This window comes from Lithobates pipiens, unplaced genomic scaffold (genome assembly GCF_037356315.1).
Source record: "Lithobates pipiens isolate NorthernLeopardFrog02 unplaced genomic scaffold, aLitPip1_a1.2 Scaffold_19, whole genome shotgun sequence".
NCBI classification, from domain to species: Eukaryota; Metazoa; Chordata; class Amphibia; order Anura; family Ranidae; genus Lithobates; species Lithobates pipiens.
Window position 1 is genome coordinate 469315958 of NW_027507764.1, and position 20556 is coordinate 469336513.

General features: G+C 39.0%; 1 protein-coding gene across 6 annotated transcripts in view; it reads right to left on the reverse strand.

Annotated features, from left to right (window-relative positions):
* The window catches only part of EYA1 (EYA transcriptional coactivator and phosphatase 1), a 145471-nt gene that overhangs the window by 63653 nt on the left and 61262 nt on the right, over positions 1–20556 (reverse strand). For all 6 annotated transcript variants that reach the window (XM_077492859.1, XM_077492860.1, XM_077492858.1 and 3 more), the window contains 2 exons: positions 14729–14871; positions 14284–14367 (listed from right to left, as the gene is read on the reverse strand). In XM_077492859.1, the coding sequence (XP_077348985.1) occupies positions 14284–14367; positions 14729–14871 (227 nt within the window). The remainder of the gene's footprint in view (positions 1–14283; positions 14368–14728; positions 14872–20556) is intronic.

Sequence of the window (20556 nt, forward strand, 5' to 3'; positions counted from 1 at the left end):
AGAAGGTGAAACTTATCCTTTAAATGAAACTGATGTTAAAGCAGTACCCACAACCAAAAACGTATTATATTGCAACTTACTAATCATTAGATGTGATGGCTACTATTTTTTGTTAATGCCTTTTTTTTCCTCTGTTTTCACCTGATGATCTGTCCAGTAACATACCTCTTGTATTAGAGTGCCCACACTCTGGATGAAGGAACAACAGACACCTTTGGACAACAGTATTGTAAGTCTTGGGGGAGGGGGAAGGGTAGTGTTAAATGCACTAGCAGATTTAGATGGATTGGTCTAACAAACTGGAGCTGGACTCCAGCTAACACTTCTTTTTAATCTACTTGCCAACCAGCCACAGTACATATACTGCCACAGGTCGGCTCTATTGCATAATACAACGTACCTGTACATCGTGCCATGCAATAGATACTGTGGGCAGTGCATGCTCCACAGAGAAAAATGTAAACAAGGCGGATCCCCGTTCTGATAGGGAACAACATGGAGATCTGCTGTGCCTAGTCATCAGTCACAGCAATCTCTGTGTTGTCCTAATGAGCCGACCCCCCACACAATTAGAACACACCCAGGGAACACAGTAAACCCCTTGATTGTCTCCTAATGTTAACTCCTTCCCCACCAGTGTCATTTATACATCAATCATTTTAGCACTGATCACTGTAATAATGTCACTGGTCCCCAAAAAGTGTAATTTGTAAAAATATTAATGTCACTTGTCCCCAAAATTGTTGGTATTTTTTATAGCGCAAAAAAACAAAACACAGAGGTGATCAAACACCACCCAAAGAAAGCTTTATTTATGGAAAAAAAGCACATCAATTTTGTTTGGATGCAAGGTCGCACGACCACGCAATTCCCAGTTAAAGTGACACAGGTCCGTATCGCAAAAAATTGCCTCGTCATTAAGGGGATGAAATGGTTAGGCAGACATAGCAACAGTTTTGTTTTTTTCTTTTTGGGATAAAGATTTTACAGAAATGATTAAAAGCTGATTATTGTAAGCACCCCTGTCATTGTTAAATGGTTTGTCTCAACCCTCTGATACATCTACAGGACAGCTTGCTCTATTGAAAAACAACAGACTTACTGGCAGAATCACCAGATGAAAATAAAGGAAAGAAAGCCTAAAAAAAGAACTAGGAACTAAAAACTGGTATACTGCAATAAAAAAAAGTGTTTACTTAATGTTGGTTTGTTGGTTTAATATTGCTCTAAGCACATGCATTTTTATATCAATAATTCTTGGCAAGGCAATAGTTAGGCTGGCCATAGATGAGATTCAAACTGTGTTTGGGCAGGCTGAATGTATCAAGTTGATCGACCAATCAACTTGTGTATAAACAGCCTGCCGTATTTACTTACGATTACCACTAGCAGGTGTTATAGCCGCTAGCAATAATCACTGTCTTCTCATGGCGGAGAGGGCTTCCCCTACCAAGAGAATACAGAGGGGTTGATTTGCTAAAGGCAAATAGACTGTGCAGCGTGCACAAGAGCACTTGCTCCAAAGAAAATTAGCAAAAGCTCTGCTGACTTCCATCATCCAATCATACGCAAGCAAAAATGCTGTCCCTTTTATTTTCCTTGCAGGTGATTGTGTATTCTTTGCAAAGTACAGTAAAACTTTACCTTGTTTACTAAGCTCTGAAGGAAAATCAACCTCAATGTCTCAGCAGGAGGGATTCCCCTGTCAATGTGTTGATGGGGGAATTGTGTAAACTTCTTTACCGCAACCCGTGGTCTGCCTTAGACTAGGAGAGAAAGGCACTAGGAGAGGAGAGCAAATAGATGACTACATCAGTGGTTTGCTACTCTACGATTGTCTAATCTGGAGGTAGGGGTGTATTCTGGACAAGAGTGTGGAGATCTCTTGTCTTTGCTGAAATAGTTATACTGTCTGGTAGGGTATCAGGACCACAATCAGGCTGAACAAAACTTCAAATTTGACAGGTAAGGCAGGCTTTGGTCATGGACTCACTGATCAAGGCAAACGAGCCAATGATCCATTTCACATTTGCCCTTCCAACATATGAAATGTTCATAATTTACTTATTTACTCCTCAATGGTATATTTCAGCATATTTATTAATATTCCAGATTTACCTATGTGAATGTAACAAACGAACACGGTTTCATAGTTGGATTATGCCCTAAACCATTAATTGCACTCTTATTTTCTTTATAGCATATTTATACAGGTGATTTTAGCCAACAGACGTTCTTCTTTGAGTCCTAGACTACTGCCCAAATTGCCCCTATTTTAATGCACCACTTGTGCCCAATTTGACCTTTATTTCCAAACCACTGATTGTTCTATTTTGTAAATCTTCAGTAATCCAGGTCAAGCAATCTGCTTAAACAGCATAGCTAGCTGTAGACAAAGTTGAGCCTGGATGTAATTTGTATAGAAGTATAGAATATCCATGTTTAGTTTTAGCAATCACTGATTCCTTTTTAAAACGCAGTTGCCAAGAATACATTTAACAGAACTAAGCTAATTGACACACAATGGCCAGCAAAAAAACAATCATTTTATTATTACACTTTTGGCAAACTCCTTTCTCAAATGTGGGGATTTTTTGATAGTCACAGATTATCTTTTAGCCTTTCTGCAACTAAAAGGAAAGCAGTTTGTATTGCTAATAAAAGATATTGCTGTAATATTCAGAGCCTTGTGTTCAAAACATCAAAAAGCCTACAAGGAATAAATTAAGGAAAACTGCCATGTGATTTTATGTATATGTGTGTATAAATAAATAAATATAAATATATATATATATATATATATATATATATATATATATATATATATATATATATATATATATATATAGCCATAATGTTTGTCCACCTGTCTCAAGCTATCAATACTGTGAATGGGATGTCAGCATATTTCCACCTTCCAAGACCCAGCTAACAGCAGCTGGCTGCATGCATCAGCATCAGTATGAGAGGTGGAAAAGTTAGGAAAGCTCAGATTTCATACAACAGAAATCATAAACACAATACAGCATAAAAGTCTTCATGGGTAGAAGAAAACAGCATAATGCAAAACATTATTGGCTAATTTTTATTTTAACATTATCTGAACAAACTTAAAAAAAAGCTAATTGGTGTTCATCAAAATGAAAGTGTATAGATAAAAACAACAACCAAAAACATAAAGTTATGTGTTTAAAAAATAATGCAATACAAGCTGTAAGCTTTATGTATTTATGCATTTACGCAAAGAAAAAAAAAAAACTGCAACAAAAAGTTGAATTTAAAGTTAACCCACTCTGCTAACTTAATATAACCCTCTGTGTTTCCTAATGATAGATGCTCCTGTCTGTGTTTTATAAAAAAAATGACAACTATACCTGTTTTCAGAGCACCATTCGGCGCTCACATAACCGGTCAGCTCTCTCCTCTATCCTGACAGCTGCAGTGGGCGGGGCCAAGATTCCCCCTCTGACATCAGTCAGGACGAGAGGAGAAGAGAGCCGACCAGTCACGTGGGTGCCGAGTGGCACTCTGAAATCAGGTATAGCTGGCATTGTTTTCTAAAACACAGAGACAGGAGCATCTATCGTAAGCAAACACAAGGGATTATATAAGATCCTAAAAGTTATTTCAGAAGCGGGGGGGGGGGGGGGGGGGAGAGTTGACACAGAGCAGACAGGCAGGGAGGGAGGGGGAGAAAGGATGGGGGCAGAGTTGTGTATTGTGGAGGCGCTTAAACTGACAACAGTGTCAGAACTCAGCAGCCATTATAAACCATGGTCAGTTTACGGGGGGGGGGGGGGGACCAGGCAGGATCAACCAGGTTTTTAGGTGATACAAGGGGCCAAGAAGTTACACAGCACAAGGGTAACAAACACTTTAAATCTAAAACACAGTAACTTCAGATAATGTTCAGAAAATAAACAGTTGAATGTAAAATTATATTTAACAAAATATGTGTATTTAAAAAATATGATTTATGTACACATTAAGTTGACTGTGTAAAAATAAAGAATGCTTTAACAAAAGTCATATACCACCTACTTTTAGGGGCCCCATGAAGAAAAAAATAAGAGGCTAGCTGCTTTGAGGCTTCTCCAACATATAGTGGTAAATGGGTCTATCACTTGTATAGTAAATGCTGGTATACAATTGTAAACTTGCAATGCTTTTTCATAAAGAATCCATAGCGTTAAACGGCAATAATAGCTCTAACACGTTTTGGCTAACAAGCCTAAGCCATAGCTTATCCTTGGTATGCCTTATACGTATTCTCAGAAGGACTGGAAACCACTAATCCTGATGCAGTCTCAAAATAAAAAAAGTAATTATTTCAGGTTGCCATTTTTTGGGGGTTTATTTTCTTTTGTTTCCTATTGTTTTCATCACCATGCTCCTATAACCTGAAGAATGCTTATGCAATGGCACTGCAACAGGTATGGAACAGATGACAACCTTGCAAGACTGTGTTCAGATCCTTATTCATCAAAACTCACTACTAACTGTGCTAGCTGGAAGACAGTTATGCCTGTCTTCATAAACTGGAAGCCTCCATTGTCAAAAGAATGTTACACTGTGTGGGTCATTTGTTAGGTGTTCCTAATATTAACTGTCATTTACAATATTTTTAAATCAGCAGTTTTCATTTTAATAATACCTGGTAATCCTGCCATGAAGATCTTTAAGTAGGCGCTTCCTGTTATAGAGTGGCAATGTTCTATTCCTATCTCCCAAATGTGTTCCTGCATTGTCACACTGATCTATGAGCTTACACTTTGAATGACAATTGCGCGGTCATGCTACACTGTACCCAAATGAAATTTGTATCATTTTTTTCCCACAAATAGAGCTTTCTTTTGGTGGTATTTGATCACCTCTACGGTTTTTATTTTTTGCTAAACAAATAAAAAAATACCGAAAATTTTGAAAAAAAAATTTTTTTTTTTGTTTCAGTTTCAAAACTTTGTAAATAAGTAAGTTTTCTCCTTCACTGATGGGCACTGATGGGGTTACACTGATGGGCAATGATAGGGCGGCACTGATGGGCACCGATGAGGTGGCACCAATGAAGTAGCACTGATGAGGTGGCATTGATGGACACCGATATGTGGCACTGATAGGCGGCACTGATGGGTGGCACTGATGGGCGACACGGATGGGCACTGATAGGTGGCACAAATTGGCATGGATGGGCATGGATAAGTGGCACAGGTGGGCATGGGTAGGCGGCACAGGTGGGCATGGGTAGGTGGCACAGGTGGGCATGGGTAGGCAGCACAGGTGGGCATGGGTAGGCAGGACAGGTGGGCATGGGTAGGCACTGATAGGTGGCACAGATGGGAACTGATAGGCGGCATTGTATTATAATATATTGCACTAATGGATGCCAATCAGTGCCAATCAATAATGCATGCCAATCAGTGATGCCCATTGTGGGCACTGATTGGCATCCATTATGGGCACTGATTGGCATCCATTGTGGCACTGACTAGAATCCCTGGTGGTCTAGGGTGGCATACCTTGTCCTTGGCATCCCTGGTGGTCTGGTGGCGTCCCTGGTGGTCCAGTGTGGGCATCCTCGGGGGGGCTGTGCTGATAATCGATCAGCACAGACCCCCCCTGTCAGAGGAGCAGCCGATCGGCTCTCCTCTACTCGTGTCTGACAGACGCGAGTGAGGAAAAGCCGATCACCGGCTTTTCCTATTTACACTGTGATCAGCCGTGATTGGACATGGCTGATCACGTGGTAAAGAGTCTCTGTCGGAGACTCTTTACCGAGATCGTAGTTGCCGGGTGTCAGACTGACACCCCGCAACAACGATCGCCGCGATGCGCGCCCCCGGGGGCGCGCAGCGGCTCATAATCCTGATCACGTCATATGACGTCCGGTCAGGATTATGAAACCACTTTGCCGCCGTCCATTTGCTATAGGGCGGGCGGCAAGTGGTTAAAAGGAGAAGTATAGATTTGTTTATTTTTTCCCCCCATCATACTTACCCAGGTAGATGCTGCATCTCTCCCCCGGCATCTATGCACTGAGAACCGAGCCATCCAAAATCACCGATGGCTCAGGTCTCTCGGCTCCCCTGCTGTCTGTCAATCAGCAACTTTGCTCTGCTCCTCCACGCTCACCGGAGAGCTGAGCTGTGGAGGGGCAGCTGTCTCACTGAGAGGCTGAGACAGCCATCAGTCCAGGCACCTGGCAGATCCAGACTTCCAGAGTCGGGATGACGTGGTGCCTGGACTGATATTGGTGAAGAAGAAGGAAATGGCTGCACATTCAGAACTCCTGATTGCCTTCATTTTGTTTCACAAAGATAACACCAAAGACACCAAAATTTGGTCATGTAGACGCATTTCACATGTGCATATTGTGCTTAATCATTACAATGACTGCAACAACTGATAGATCTTAAATAGACCATCCCAATGGCTACAGGTGTTCTGGGGCGGTGATAATCAGTGATGAGAACACAGCTCCATCAATTACCAAACCTTAGCCCCAAAGAGCATGTGGCTAGAAACTTGAGTAAAAGCTCAAACGGAAGGCCCACACTCTCATGTATTACAGCACTACAGCAGCTAGAACGCTTCAAGATACTCCAATCAGCCATACCTCTATACAACTGGAGCAGCGGTTCTTTCTCTGATATCGGTGAAGTCAGCAGAGAGTGGACTTCAGACCGATATCTGCTAAAAACGGGTCACAGGAGTGCAAAACGCATTGCACTCTTGTGACCCTTAGGAGAAGCCCAGCCAAACGAGTCCAGCCTAGAACTGACCTTTAACACAGATTATGAAGGCATGGTCCACTGTTGCCACCAACCAGAAACCTGCACTGAGAAATGCTATGCAGTCATTGCTGGAGTGCATGTATACAGGAAGTGACTACAGGATATCAGAAGCGCTAATATTTATTTATGCATTTAATTATGAAAAGGTACTATATAGTGCTGACAATTTACACAGCATGGTACACATTGTACGTTTACATCATGCAAAAAAGGTGAAGAAATGGCAATGGTTTATTATACACAGTGCTTTGGTAAAATTATCTTCACAGATGAATGACTTTCACAACCCATGTCCCTTATCTAACCTTTTATTTGGGTAAGTTTGGCACCACACTTCTTATGTTCCCAGCCTACTAAGGATTAAATCAATAGATTGACTTGTGTATAACCAGCCTGCCCATACATGAATCAACATTTGGCCAGCCCCTGCTGAACTAGCTGAATTTTGATCCATTTATGGCTGGCTTAACAGGAACTAGATTTTTGTGAATTTATAACTATATCAGAAATAACAAGTGGATTTCTAGAAAATTAAACACTTATTGGCCCTTAAATATTTAAATACATTTCCTCTGCATTCTGGAGTTCAAACAGTACAAAACAGCCTCAGCTATCCCATGCCTACTGTGCAATGTGACCCAGCCAGCAAGCTACAAACAGCTAAAGCCTAAAAATTGATATCTTCCATCTAGTGCCGCTGCACAGCAGTAGCAATTACCTCTAATGTGAAGATTGCAAAAGCATTAGGTAAAATAAGTACTGTCTAATGAGATAAGAAGAGAATCACCTTCCATCTCCGCCCTCCTTTCAGTAAAAGCACACATTATTATAGCCAGGCTAATTGACCTTTTGTCCTGTTCATTCCACGGCCCCAGGCAATTGTTCACAAAGAAAGAATAGAGAGTCATGTCCTGTCTGAAATGTGCAGACATTGCCCATTACAAATCAACTCCAACATCAAAATTGAAGTCTTTATTTAAGCCACCCTGTCTTTAATTATGTAAACTCTTAAATGTGTAAGTCCTGCCTATTAGAACAGACTATTTCAGGTTCAAAGCTGACAATCTTTCTTCTCTTGTTTTTTTTTTTTGAACCTACTACACAATCTCCAGTAGACAAATTTGAAATGGACTATCTAACTTGCATATATATATATATATATATATATATATATATATATATATATATATATATATATATATATATATATATATATATATATATATATATATATATATATAGAGAGAGAGAGAGAGAGAGAGAGAGATAGATATAAATCTATATAGATATCTATATAGATTATCTATATAGATATAGATACATTATTTAGTTACTCCTGAAATTCGTTATTATTTATTTTGAAATATTTCCAAAATAATTAAGGCTGAATCTGTTATTGATGGCTTACGGTGTCTGTCGAATGTTCTAAGAAGGTTAGATGGAGCAACTAAACTGTACGATACCGCAATCGTACATTTTCAGTCGAATGTTCCGCCTACAAGCTATAGTAGAATTCTAATGTTGTATGACACTAGTAATAATTATATTAATTAATTATTATTACTAGACCCACTGATTGGCTCCCGCCATGTCCAATCACAATGGGAGCGGGGCCCGAGAAAAATAAAAATAAATCATGTACGTGATACTGCTCTTAAGGGCCATCCTGTCATAGTATATGTATAGGTCCTTGAGCGGTTAATCCAGTCTCTGGTGAACAGTCCTGCTGGAAAACCTGCATTTGATCAACTGCTGCAGCCAATGACTGCAGTGCTGATGGGTGTAATCTGGGGGAGGGGGGGTGGTCCCTATTGTCAGAATACAGTAGCGCAGCAGAGAAGATCCCTGCATGCACATCAATTGTGTGGATGACGAAATCCGTGATTTTTTTTATTCAACCCAAATGAATAATCAATCGTAATTTATGCCTAGAAAATGGTGCAAATGGTTCTGCATAGTTAATACTAAACAGTAGCATAATATTATGATTAAAAATAGCTGTAAAACATTTGGTCTTTTTTCTGTCATCACTCTTCTATGTTTCTAGCTTTATTCACAGTATTGTGCTACTATGTAGCATCAACTATACTGAACCATTTGCTCCATTTATTAGCCATCAATTACTAGTCTTAGCAATTAATCACAGACAGTATTGCCAACTCTCATGCCTTTTATATTGACAAAACGCAGCAAATTTACTGACGTAGCACCATTTTGTTATCAACCTGAAATGTTGTAATCTAAGACAATCAATATTTAAACAGTATAAACAATGTAAACCTTAACAATACTCATAACAAATTATCTGCCAGCTTTACAAATAAAAACTCAAAGCAGAGGGATTTATTTACTAAAGCTGGAGAGTGCACAATCAGGCTCACTTCCGCATAGAAACTAATCAGCTTCTAACCTCAGCTTGTTCAATTAAGTTTTGGTATTAAAACCTGGAAGCTGATTGGTTTTTATGCAGAAGGGAGCCTGATTTTGCACTCTCCAGCTTTCGTAAATAAACCCCTCTGTTTTGAGTGACAAAATGTCAGCATGACTAGGATTATGAAAGACATGGGTCACCCTTGGATAAAACAGAAAACAAAAGGTTATGCGGCATGTATGGCACATCGCAGTGAACAGCATTGCATGGTCAGATTTTGCCTAACAGTGAAGGGGCCTAAAGGAGGATTGTTAAACAAAATCTAAGCCTAGTCGCTGTATATATACACTGCAAACATATAACCACAGTCCTTGTACCCTAGAAATACTTCTAATTACTGTACCATAACTGACAGCCTCACAGACACAAATAAACCTTAAAATATATATTTTTTTGTAAGTAAACATTTCCAATACATATGCTTTGATGCACAACAAAAAAAAAAGATATAATTTTGTCTAACTGAGCAAACCTTAAAGAAGAACTTCGTTAAAACCAGCAACTGTTGGGGCAACGAACATCTCGGTCAGCATTACAAAATGTATAGAGTTCAGGGGTCAGGATGAACCCTTTGTTCACATCAAAGTCCCCAGATTCTTCACCTATACCAGGGTCTCCAGAGCTCCTCGTCTCATCATAGTCCCTCCTAACATCAGAGTCTCCCTTTACATCAAACTCCAAATCACTGCCCTATATATTAGTGTGTCGAGATACCCTCCTTACAACAGTGTCCCCAGAGTTTCCACTTACATCAGAGTACACTGAGTTCCCGCTTTACACCAGAGCCCCCTCTTACATAAGAGACCTGTAAATAGTACCTTACATCACAGCCTGCAGAATTCCCCTTTACATCAGAGTCCCTAGAGTTTTCCTTTACATCAGTGTTTAAAGAATTCCTCCTTACAGCAGAGTTTATCTTTACATAGGAGTTCCTAGAGCTGCCCCTTACATCAGAGTCTGCAGAGTTCCCCTTTACATCAGAGTCCACAGAGTTCTCCTTTAAATCAAAGTCCCCTGCATTCTCTCCTTACAAGGTCAGGCAGGAGTGGTTGCACTGGTGTGAATGCAGCCATTGGGTCTACATCCACTTCCATGGGTTGCCTGTATGCAGCTCCGAGGTGGACGGGCTCTGCACAGGAGACTCGTCACTTGTCTGAATGAGCCCTCTCATCAGAATCTGCAGAGCTCCCCTTACACTTTAAGGGGAAACTCTGCAGACTCTGATGTAAGGAGGGCTCTGGGGACCATGATTTAAGGGGGAACTATAATGGAAGGGGGTTACTGATGACCAGAGAATCCTTTACTTTATGCAGGCTTTAGGCTTTAGGGTTCTGAGGGTGCTCTATAGAGAACTGAGGGCAGGCCAGGCTATAAAGTTCTAAGGATGGGCTCGGCTCAGGCTATTAGTGCAGCCCTCCTCAGCTGCATGTGAAAATTGTAGGCGGGGCATTGGCAGCAGGCCCGAACCCTAGATTTTTTAAGAGGAAGTTTCATCTTCCTTCTTTGACTGGGGAGAAACAAGCATGTGGTTGGTTAATAGGTTGCTGGGTGGTCCTAGCAACCAACTACAAAACTGGCAGGGACAGTGGTGGATGCAAGGTGGCACTTTGGCAATGTGTGGGAAAAAAGCCCCATCTGGGCTTGTGCAAAATGGATGGACCGTTTGAGCCATCCATGTCTTCTTGGCCGAGTGTTTTTACTGACGTTTTTTTTTTAAATTGTCTATGTATTTAAGAAGAATCTAAGAATCTTAAGAATCTAAGAAAAAGATCTGATACAAAGAAATAGCATTAATAAATCCTGTATAATAATAATGCTGCTTTAACCAGTTCCCGACCGGCGCCCGTCGATGTACGTCGGCAGAATGGCACGGGCAGGCATATTGGTGTACAGGTACGTCCATTTTAATATGCCGCCCTGCCATTGCGTGCGCGCCGCCTGTGGCACGCTCGCGTGCTGGTTGGGCCACCCTGTGAGTCTAGTCGCAGGTCCCGCGGACTCGATTGCTGTGGGGATACCCGTGATCGTCTCACGGGGCGGCTGAATGGGGAGATGCTGTTATAAACAGCATCTCCCCGTTCTGCCTAGCAACAAGTTACGCTGATCTCTGCTTCATGTGATTGGAGCAGAGATCAGTGTTCACTAACACAAAGCCCAGCCCCCACAGTTAGTAACACGCCCCTAGGAACATTTAACCCCTACACTGCCACCCCCTGGTTAACCCCTTCACTGCCAGTGTCATTTACACAGGAATCACTGCATTTGTATAGCACTGATTGCTGTATAAATGACAATGGTCCCAAAAATGTGTCAAAAATGTCCGATGTGTCCGCCATAATGTCGCAGTCACAATAAAAATCGCTGATCACCGCCATTACTAGTAAAAAAAAACATTTGCGCAAACCAATCAATAATCGCTTATTGTGATTTTTTTTACTAAAAATATGTAGAAGAATATGTATTGGCCTACACTGAGGAAAAAAAAAATTTTTGTAATATATTTTTGGGGGATATTTAGTATAGCAAAAAGTAAAAAATAATGTGTTTTTTTCAAAATTGTCGCTCTATTTTTGTTTATAGCGCAAAAATAAAAACCGCAGGGGTGATCAAATACTACCAAAAGCAAGTTCTATTTATGGGGAAAAAAAAAGGACGTCAATTTTGATTGGGAGCCACGTCGCACGACCGCGCAATTGTCAGTTAAAGTGAATCGCAAAAAGTGGTCTGGTCTTAACCCAGCAAAATGGTCCGGTCTGAAAGTGGTTAAAAGCCAAGCTACTGCCATCACAAAAGGCAAACCCTCTGCCCATGGGTAAAAAATCTGCAGATATGAATGGCTTTACTTAGAAACATTTGGGGAGATTTACTAAAACTGTGTACACAGAATTTTGTGGAACTGTGCATAGTAACCAATCAGCTTCTAGGTTTAATTGTCAAAGCCTAATTGAACAAGCTAAAGTTAGAAGGTGATTGGTCTCTATGCACAGTTCCACCAGATTCTGTGTTTTCCAGTTTTATTAATTATCCCCCAATATTGTAAACATATATAATTGAAGAGGTCCAAGCTTATAGAGTAACGTGCCATATGTGTGAAGGAAAGCAACTTTTCCTTTTCCATTTTGCAAAGTGGTCTAGAATTATCTTAGTGAAAACTAATGATGAAAAGTAATATTGTTTTATGAGCATAGCACACTTATGTTTGAAAGAAAACGATGTATATAGCTACAGCTACAATTCCTACAACTTTTTGGGTTTTGCAACCTGAGAACATCGTGTGCTCCATGCAGTCTACAAATTAATTTACAGACAGTGATTAATTACAGTCTACTCCATGCAGTCTACAAAATTTAGAAAGCCTTAATTATTACCAACCTTAAAAGTAAAAAAAAAACTGTCCTGACAACAGTTGTGAAGATGCAGAAACTGTACAATATTGACCTATTCCAGTAAAACAACTACATATGAATTTATAAAAATGTTGTTTTTTTACTCTCAACTGTCAATGACCCACTATTGACAGTGAGGTGGAAGTCAGCAGGAAGAACCAGTAAGAGCTGCAGGTGACCCAGAGGATCGACTTGGGGAGACCATTTCTACTAAACAGAGAGATGTTTGGTGGTTTGGGCATTGGAAATGGTTAACATGTGCTCTCTTCTTTTACAGCAGTTTTAATAAATGTAGCCCTACCTTTAACTATTTTATAAATCTATTACTTGAACTATCAGATCAATATTAACCTTGCTAATATTTACCATGTCAGGCTAATGCTTTGGGTCTAAATTTCATATCAGCCTTGGCTATAAATTGTGCCAACTCAGTGGCTAATGAAGTAGCAGCATCTAAATTAAGTATAATATTGTATATACCCTAACATATATAGGGAAACTGTCAGCCTGATGGAACCTAAAGTAGAGAATAGCACAACATAACATGTCACAACAAAGGAAATGACCGGCTGATCACATATCCATGAAATGTTTAGACCTCTCAAAGCTGGTGTACATAAAATGTACACAAAAAGGAGAATGCATGAATATTGACTTTCCAATTAGACAAATTTATACATGTCAAACAGCAACAAGCAGTTAGATATATTTACACACATTAACGTGAACCCACCATTACCTTTATCTGCAACGTTCTTTTTGTGAGCCTTTATGTAAACATCATGTCAGTGAAATGCACAGTTGTGGACTAGCTGTTATAGACAAAGGCCAGCTCCAACATTGTCTGTACTGTATTTCATCATAAGAAATTATGCAAAGTTGTATGCAGGGCTGGTTTTAAATAAATTGGGGCTCTGGGTTAAACTGGACCCCTCCTTTGACTAAAATACTGCATGCATTCACACAGTCCAAAAAACATAGAATGCACTGCTTCCATACATCTTTCTAACTTTATTTCCTGAAAAGTTAAACAGCCTTCTTGCTAGTGTTCACTAAGAGAAGTTCAGAAGTTGGGTAATTGAAACACTATGGAGTGGGTCATGCAGAGGAATATGATATTGCTGCTGTAATGGAGCAGCTTTTCATATTCAGGGGAGATTGAGGTCAGGGGGCCTTTTAGAATGTGGAAGCTCTGGGCAATGGGCAATTGCCAGGTTTGCTCCCCCTCAACACCAGCCCTGGTTACAAGTATAGCATATTGCATGCTTTTGTGTGTTGTTTTTTTATACACCTTGAAGAACAGCATAAATAATAAGTAATACAAATAATAATAATAATAAAAACTTTAAAAAACCTGAATGGTCGAAAATCCTTTTCCAGAAAAACGTTTTACTGTGTTGTCATGCTGTTACAAACATTTCCAAACTCTCTCAGGCACTAACCTGGAATAGGCATTCAGATCAAGATTTCTGACTTCCAGGAACCTAGGATTCTTGGAAAGTGTTCAGCAATGACAATACAGCCACTCCCTTCCCCCCCCCCCTTTCTGTTGTACAGGTTTCCATTAAAATCATGTGCATGAGGCCTAAAAGAAAAATATCACATTCCAAAATATCTCCAATATTTTCAACTATATTTATCTATTCATTTATACATCCACATTGCTATTACTCACCCTTCCATATCTGTTTGCATAAGATCCTGTCAATAAAGAATGAAAAACGATGATGGTTTCATCCAAGTCCCAAATGAAGACTCTCTGCCAATTTAGAATAGCACATAAAAATATTAGGAATAAAATAACTATTATTATTCCTGATTTTAAGCACTAGAAACATGTTTTTTCCTATTTAGTGACGGGGTAATAAAAACAGCGAATCTTTTTTTTACAAAACTAGGTTTCACGATAATATGTAATTGCATGACAATACGTTTTTCCAGAATAGTAAAATGTTTTCATTATATTTGTTTATGCTAATGCCAAGCACAAAGGGAAAAAACAGCTATAACAAAACACTAATAACTGAAAATCTCTATAGAACGTCTAAAGTGAACAGCATTTGTTAAATCTGTTGGGAAAATACTTATTTGTATTGGATTCAGGTTACTGCATGACATACCTCAAGGTCAGAGTCTGGAGGTGGGGAGGGGTTATTGTTTCTCCTTCCTCTTCCCCGTGATTTTCCATCTGAAACACGCCGCAATCGATCAGAATCTGAATCTTTAATAGGTGTTGATGGACTATGGACTATGGTGCTGTATTCTGTTTAAAAAAATAGAATAAATGTATTGACCATGATGATTGTAAATTCCCTTTCTCTACCAAATGTTATTCCCTAAAAACCTAAACTGTATTAAAATTATTTTATGCACTCTCCTTTCCTAAATCTGTGAGTACATATAATAGGTGAATGATTCAAGAATTGGAATAAGCTAATACATTTGGCCAATTTCATCTCAAGTTTAGGTGCAACTAAAATGCAAAGATATTCACAGACTGTGGTGAGTTCTGAAATGAATTTTCCTGGTTACATTATACTCCATAAAATAGAAAAATCTAAATGCTCTTACTTAGACAAACTGACATTTTTAGATATACAGGTGTGTAAGATGTTCACTGAGCTTGTTGGATCTACAGATTGATGTACCTGTGTCTGTCCATGATGGTGAATTTTAATGACTCCTATTTGATTCAAGCTTTTACACCCACTAAGAATTAAAAGCATTCTGTCACACAGTCCCAGAATAAGAAAACTAATATCTTGAACAGAAAAACCAAAGGCATATTTTGCATGTTTTTACATAAGAAATTCAGCACATTATGATATCTTCCTTTACTTTCTTAAACATAGAATTGTTGTGGTGCATTTATTATTTTCACATATGAAAGACAGAAGCGTCTTTAACCACTTGCTGATGGCTGGCCATCATATGACGTCCTTGGCTTTGTGCGAGGATATCTGAATGATGCCTTCAGCTATAGACATCATTCAGATATCAGCTTTTTCAGCCAACAATTCCCTATACCATAACAGCGATCATAGCAGCTGGTCAGCCGCTTGATCATTCTTACGGGTGACGAGAGGGGACTTCCACCTCCTTCTGCCTTCCGGGGCTTCTATGAACTCACTGCTATGATTGGTGAGTCGCAGAATGGATCCGCCAGCCCCAGATGTTTACCATAGATATTTACGGCGGACCATGATCGTTCGGAGGCCTCTACATTCAAACAAATGGTGCCACCTTGGCTGGGAAGCCAAGACCGTTTTTTATTTTTTATTTTGGGCTTCCAAGCCTAGAGGTGACATGTGGGGTCTTATTGACCCCATAGCTCACTGTAAGGAGGGCCGATATTTACAATATTTACATTCCTTGTAATAGGAATAAAAGTGATAAAAAATTAATTTTTTTTAAAAAAGTGTCAAACTAAAAAATGTAAAGTAAAATTAAGAATAAAAATGTTTTTTTTTTAAAGTGCCAGTGTCCCCGTGTGCTGGCACACAGAAGCAAATGCATATGTAAGTCCCGCCTTCATATAAAAACAATGTTCAAACCACACATGTGAGGTTAGAGTGAGAGAAATAATTCTAGCCCTAGACCTCCTCTGTAACTCAAAATATGTAACCAGTAAAAAATTTGAAAGCGACACCTATGGGGATTTTTAAGTACCGAAGTTTGGCGCCATTCCACGAGCACATGTGCAATTTTGAAGTGTGTGTGACATTTTTGGTATCTATTTACTCGGTGTAATTTCATCTTTCATGTTATGCAAAAAAATTGGGCTACATTTACAGTTTTTTTTTTTTTTTAAAGCACAAAAGTTTTTTTCCCCAAAAAAGTGTTTGAAAAATTGCTGCACAAATACTGTGCGAGATAAAAAGTTGCAATGACTGCTATTGTATTCTCTAGGGTCTCTGCTAAAAAAAACATATATAATGTTTGGGGGTTCTATGTAATTTTCTAGCAAATTTTTACATGTAGGCGAGAAATGTCAGAATTGGCCTGGTTGGCAAAAGGTTAACACATCCATATCAGGAAGATTTCCAGTACAGAGAGAGTAAAATATAAAGATTGGTTCAAACAACCTTATGCAATAAATAACACAAGCTAACTTTTAAGTTCATCAAATTAAAGCAACCAGTCAGAATTCACTTGACTTCACTCGACAGCAGAGAAAATTTTGATTTTAACTGCTCACTGCTCTATTTATTAGCACCACGCTCACTGCTCTATTTATTAATAAAGCCAGAAACCGTCTAAAATCTGCACTTAAAGTAAACCAATGGCCAGGTTATGGCATTCAAATATTTATATATCCTTAACAAGCAGTTAATTACCTCACTAATATTTGCAATTGCAGCTGCAGACACAGTGGAGCAATTCTTTCTAAAACTTTACAGCAGAAACACTAAAGTCCTTTAGGTCTTTTTTAGCTCAGATCACCCCCCCCCCCCCTTCCAGAGCGCTTGCTCTATGTTTACATCAAAGGTTAGAAGGATAGAAGGCTGTTGAGTCACTTCTGGGAGAGAGAGGCAGGGTAAACTAAGGTATTGAGAGTATGACTTAAAGAACTTCAGCTGCAAATTTTGAGGATGAATTTCCCCTTGATCCGCTACTTATTTTAAAATGTATGTACTCTATGTTAGGAATTTGTAATTATTTGAATGTCTATCCTGACCAGAGGTTTGTCATCAGCTAGGAAAGTCCATTTTAGGTGATGATCAGTATGTATATGGGTGGCCTTTGATGTCTAAGGCTACCACATGTTTAGATATAAAATGAATTTGAGTCAAATATGCAGTCATAGCAAACACCACATTCATGCTTAATATCTCTATCAGTTGGAGGACATTACTATGTAGCTGTTGCAACAGTGTTGGGTGATCCAAGCAGATTAAGCATGGAAAGCTTCACAAATTTAAAACAAATTTAATGAGTGATTTTTTTTGTAATGCAAACCATTTTGTTTGACCATCCTCTCACTATTTCCTTACTGTAGTTAACAACAAGTACAATTTTGCTGTTGGCTAGTAATTTTTGTGGCATGCTGTTCCAGACTGCTTGAATAATCTATATGATTCCCAAATGATATGCATTTTGTCACTATTAATATTATAGACATTTATGCAGAGAATTGAGAATGCCAGGCTTCCTGTTTTCATCAGTTGATTGCTCCTGAATATTCATGAAATGTGTAGTAAGTTCTTTCCCCTCACTGCAAAGTTCAGATGATCGAATTACATGAGCAGCACAGAATCTTGCCAAAATCTTTCAGTAACACAAAGGTTGCCAGCTGACAGAAGAATTGGTTGACATAAAATGGTAAATAGTCTTCCAAATATAAAAAAGAGTATTATATATATATATATATATATATATATATATATATATATATATATATATATATATATATATATATCACAAGTTTGAAAAAAAAGGTATTATGCTTGAGTTGAGTTGGTCTTCCAGGTGCTATAAGAAACTTTGAGGTGGCCGTTCACGCTTGCTCATTTACACATGTTAATTCACAGGCATATGTATGTATGTGCCCGTGAGAACTAGGCTTTAAAATAAAGGACAAATATACCTTTAATTGAATAAAGCTAAGCCTTTTGACTGACAGCAGCAGGAGCTAATTGCTCCTGCTGCTCCAAGCCAAGCCTACGAGACAGGGGAGAAGAGCTGCTGTAGACCAGGCAATTCGCAAGGGCTCATGGGATATCTGTGTCACGTATGTCAGGAGTCCTTGTGAATCGCCTACTGACAAAATCTTGCGTTATTTGCAGACTGGAAATTACGCAAATGGGAAGACTTCCATTACCTTCCTCTCCTGTTCCTCACCTGTCCTCTGATAGACAGGTTGCTAAAGTAAGGGAGCGGGAATTTCCACCGATACCGACATTGCTATGGCAACCTGTCTGGAAGAGGGAGAGCCGTGCATGGAAATCGTGGAAATGAAGACAGGATTGCTTCAGATGCCCACAGCTAATGTGGAACCTGACTGCTTCCGAGATCTGGTTAGTAATGACATATTTTTACATAAACTAAAACTACCACCCATATGACATGTTATAAATGTTTAGACAAATACAGAGGAGGCTAAGAATTGGTATAGAAAATCTAAAATCGCAGCCTCCTATATCTCTGTTCACTTTTGCTATAGCGAAGCACTTGGCTGGAGCCATTCGATTAGTATGACAGTCAGGTACATAGCATTTTCAGCATAAAAGGTCACTATGGAAGCTTCCATCTACTCTTGGTACAGATCAGTGCAGGTTTCCTTTGAAATTGAGATTATTCTGAAACAGAATATACCCATCTCATTAAAGGAAGAATATACAAATGTGTCATTCATGTCTCACAGTTATTCTCCAGTAAATCCACCTGTGGCTCAAATGTTAGAAAAAAAAAATAAGCTCTTGGTGAGGATTTCACTATACACATACAAAGCAGCCTCCTCAGCAGAACATACGTTTTACTTTAAGCTCTTGCAAAACAGAATGAAAAAGCATCATCCCACAGGGGTCTTGTTTCGCAGGCAACCTCCTGACTGCTTATTATGGAATGTATTTCTTTCACAGCCAACTGCACCACAGACATTCAATGCGTCCACTTTTGCTACAGCACTGCAATCAGTTCATACCACAAAACAGAACTATGAGTTCTTATCAAAGGTTCCAATAAAATAATTATACATTCATGAAGGTAGAACAGATGAAATCAAAGTATCTTTAAATCTTCAAAAAACAAGTGCTTTTCAAGAATAACCTATTACTTGTAGTCACACTTTTCAAACCACTGAAACCAGTGGTATTCCATCATTGTTTTTTGTGTTCCCTTTTACCCCATAATTAGCCCCACTAGAAACTTCAAAATACAAACAGTAATATAAGCAGATGTTTCATTATTGTGGGAATTTTTACTCTTGTTCTGTTAAGTTTATCTATCTTTTGGTCATGCAAAGCAAAGCATCAAATTCGATATAACACAGAACAGCACAGGCACCACTTCTGCTTAGCTACCCTGGAATTGTAGCTTACATTGGGCACTTAACTACCCTGTGACAATGGTGATTGGTTAAGCTTGTCACATGGGTGAGTCACATGCTCCTCCATACCTAAAAGCATTGGGAATCTCCTTTACTCTTGATGCCAAAGCACACAGTAAACCTTAAAAAAACACTTTTGCACTTTTTGGTGATTTTTGAGGTCCCCTTAAGTGCACGAAAAGAGAGATACAAAACATATGTGTATACAAATTCACCCATCCCATATAAGTTAGGGCAAGTTTTGCTTTAAAGTTATTCCTGCCATGAGAGAAGTATGGAGGCCCCCTTCTGAAAATGTTAATTGACTGGAGGTTTGGAGTTACATACCAAGAACAAGCATGCTGTAAATGAGTGTTGGCAAAGAGTAGGAATTTCTTATCTTTATATTTGTTCTAGGCCAGTGAGTCAGAAACAAATGACACCAAAGCATCAGGGAATAAAAACTAACATTCTCAAAAGTAGAATTCATCAATGACAGCTAGAAGTTCTTTCCTTATTGCAATTCATGTCTGCGCCATATATTAAACATAGACTTGGTTTTATATCTATTTTTAAAGATGGTAAAAAGTTTTGCAGCCTTGACATAAAATAAATACATTTACCTAAAGCTACGGGAAATGAAAGATATTTTTCTCAAAATGTTTAAAATGTTATGAAATGTTTTTGTAAGTGTAGGTGTATAGCTTGGACCTCTAAAGGATATAACAAACTTTCCTGACCAGAAGGTAAACCACTCATATAACACCAATGAGGCATGTCTTTTGCAGTAATGGCATACAAATGTATTGTGTCCCTTGGAAATTAGCATCAGACAGCAAATAGCAAATACTGGCCTTAGACATATGGTCATTTTTATTAGGAATGAGAGCTCTCAGACATTTCTCATCACCTTTATAAGCA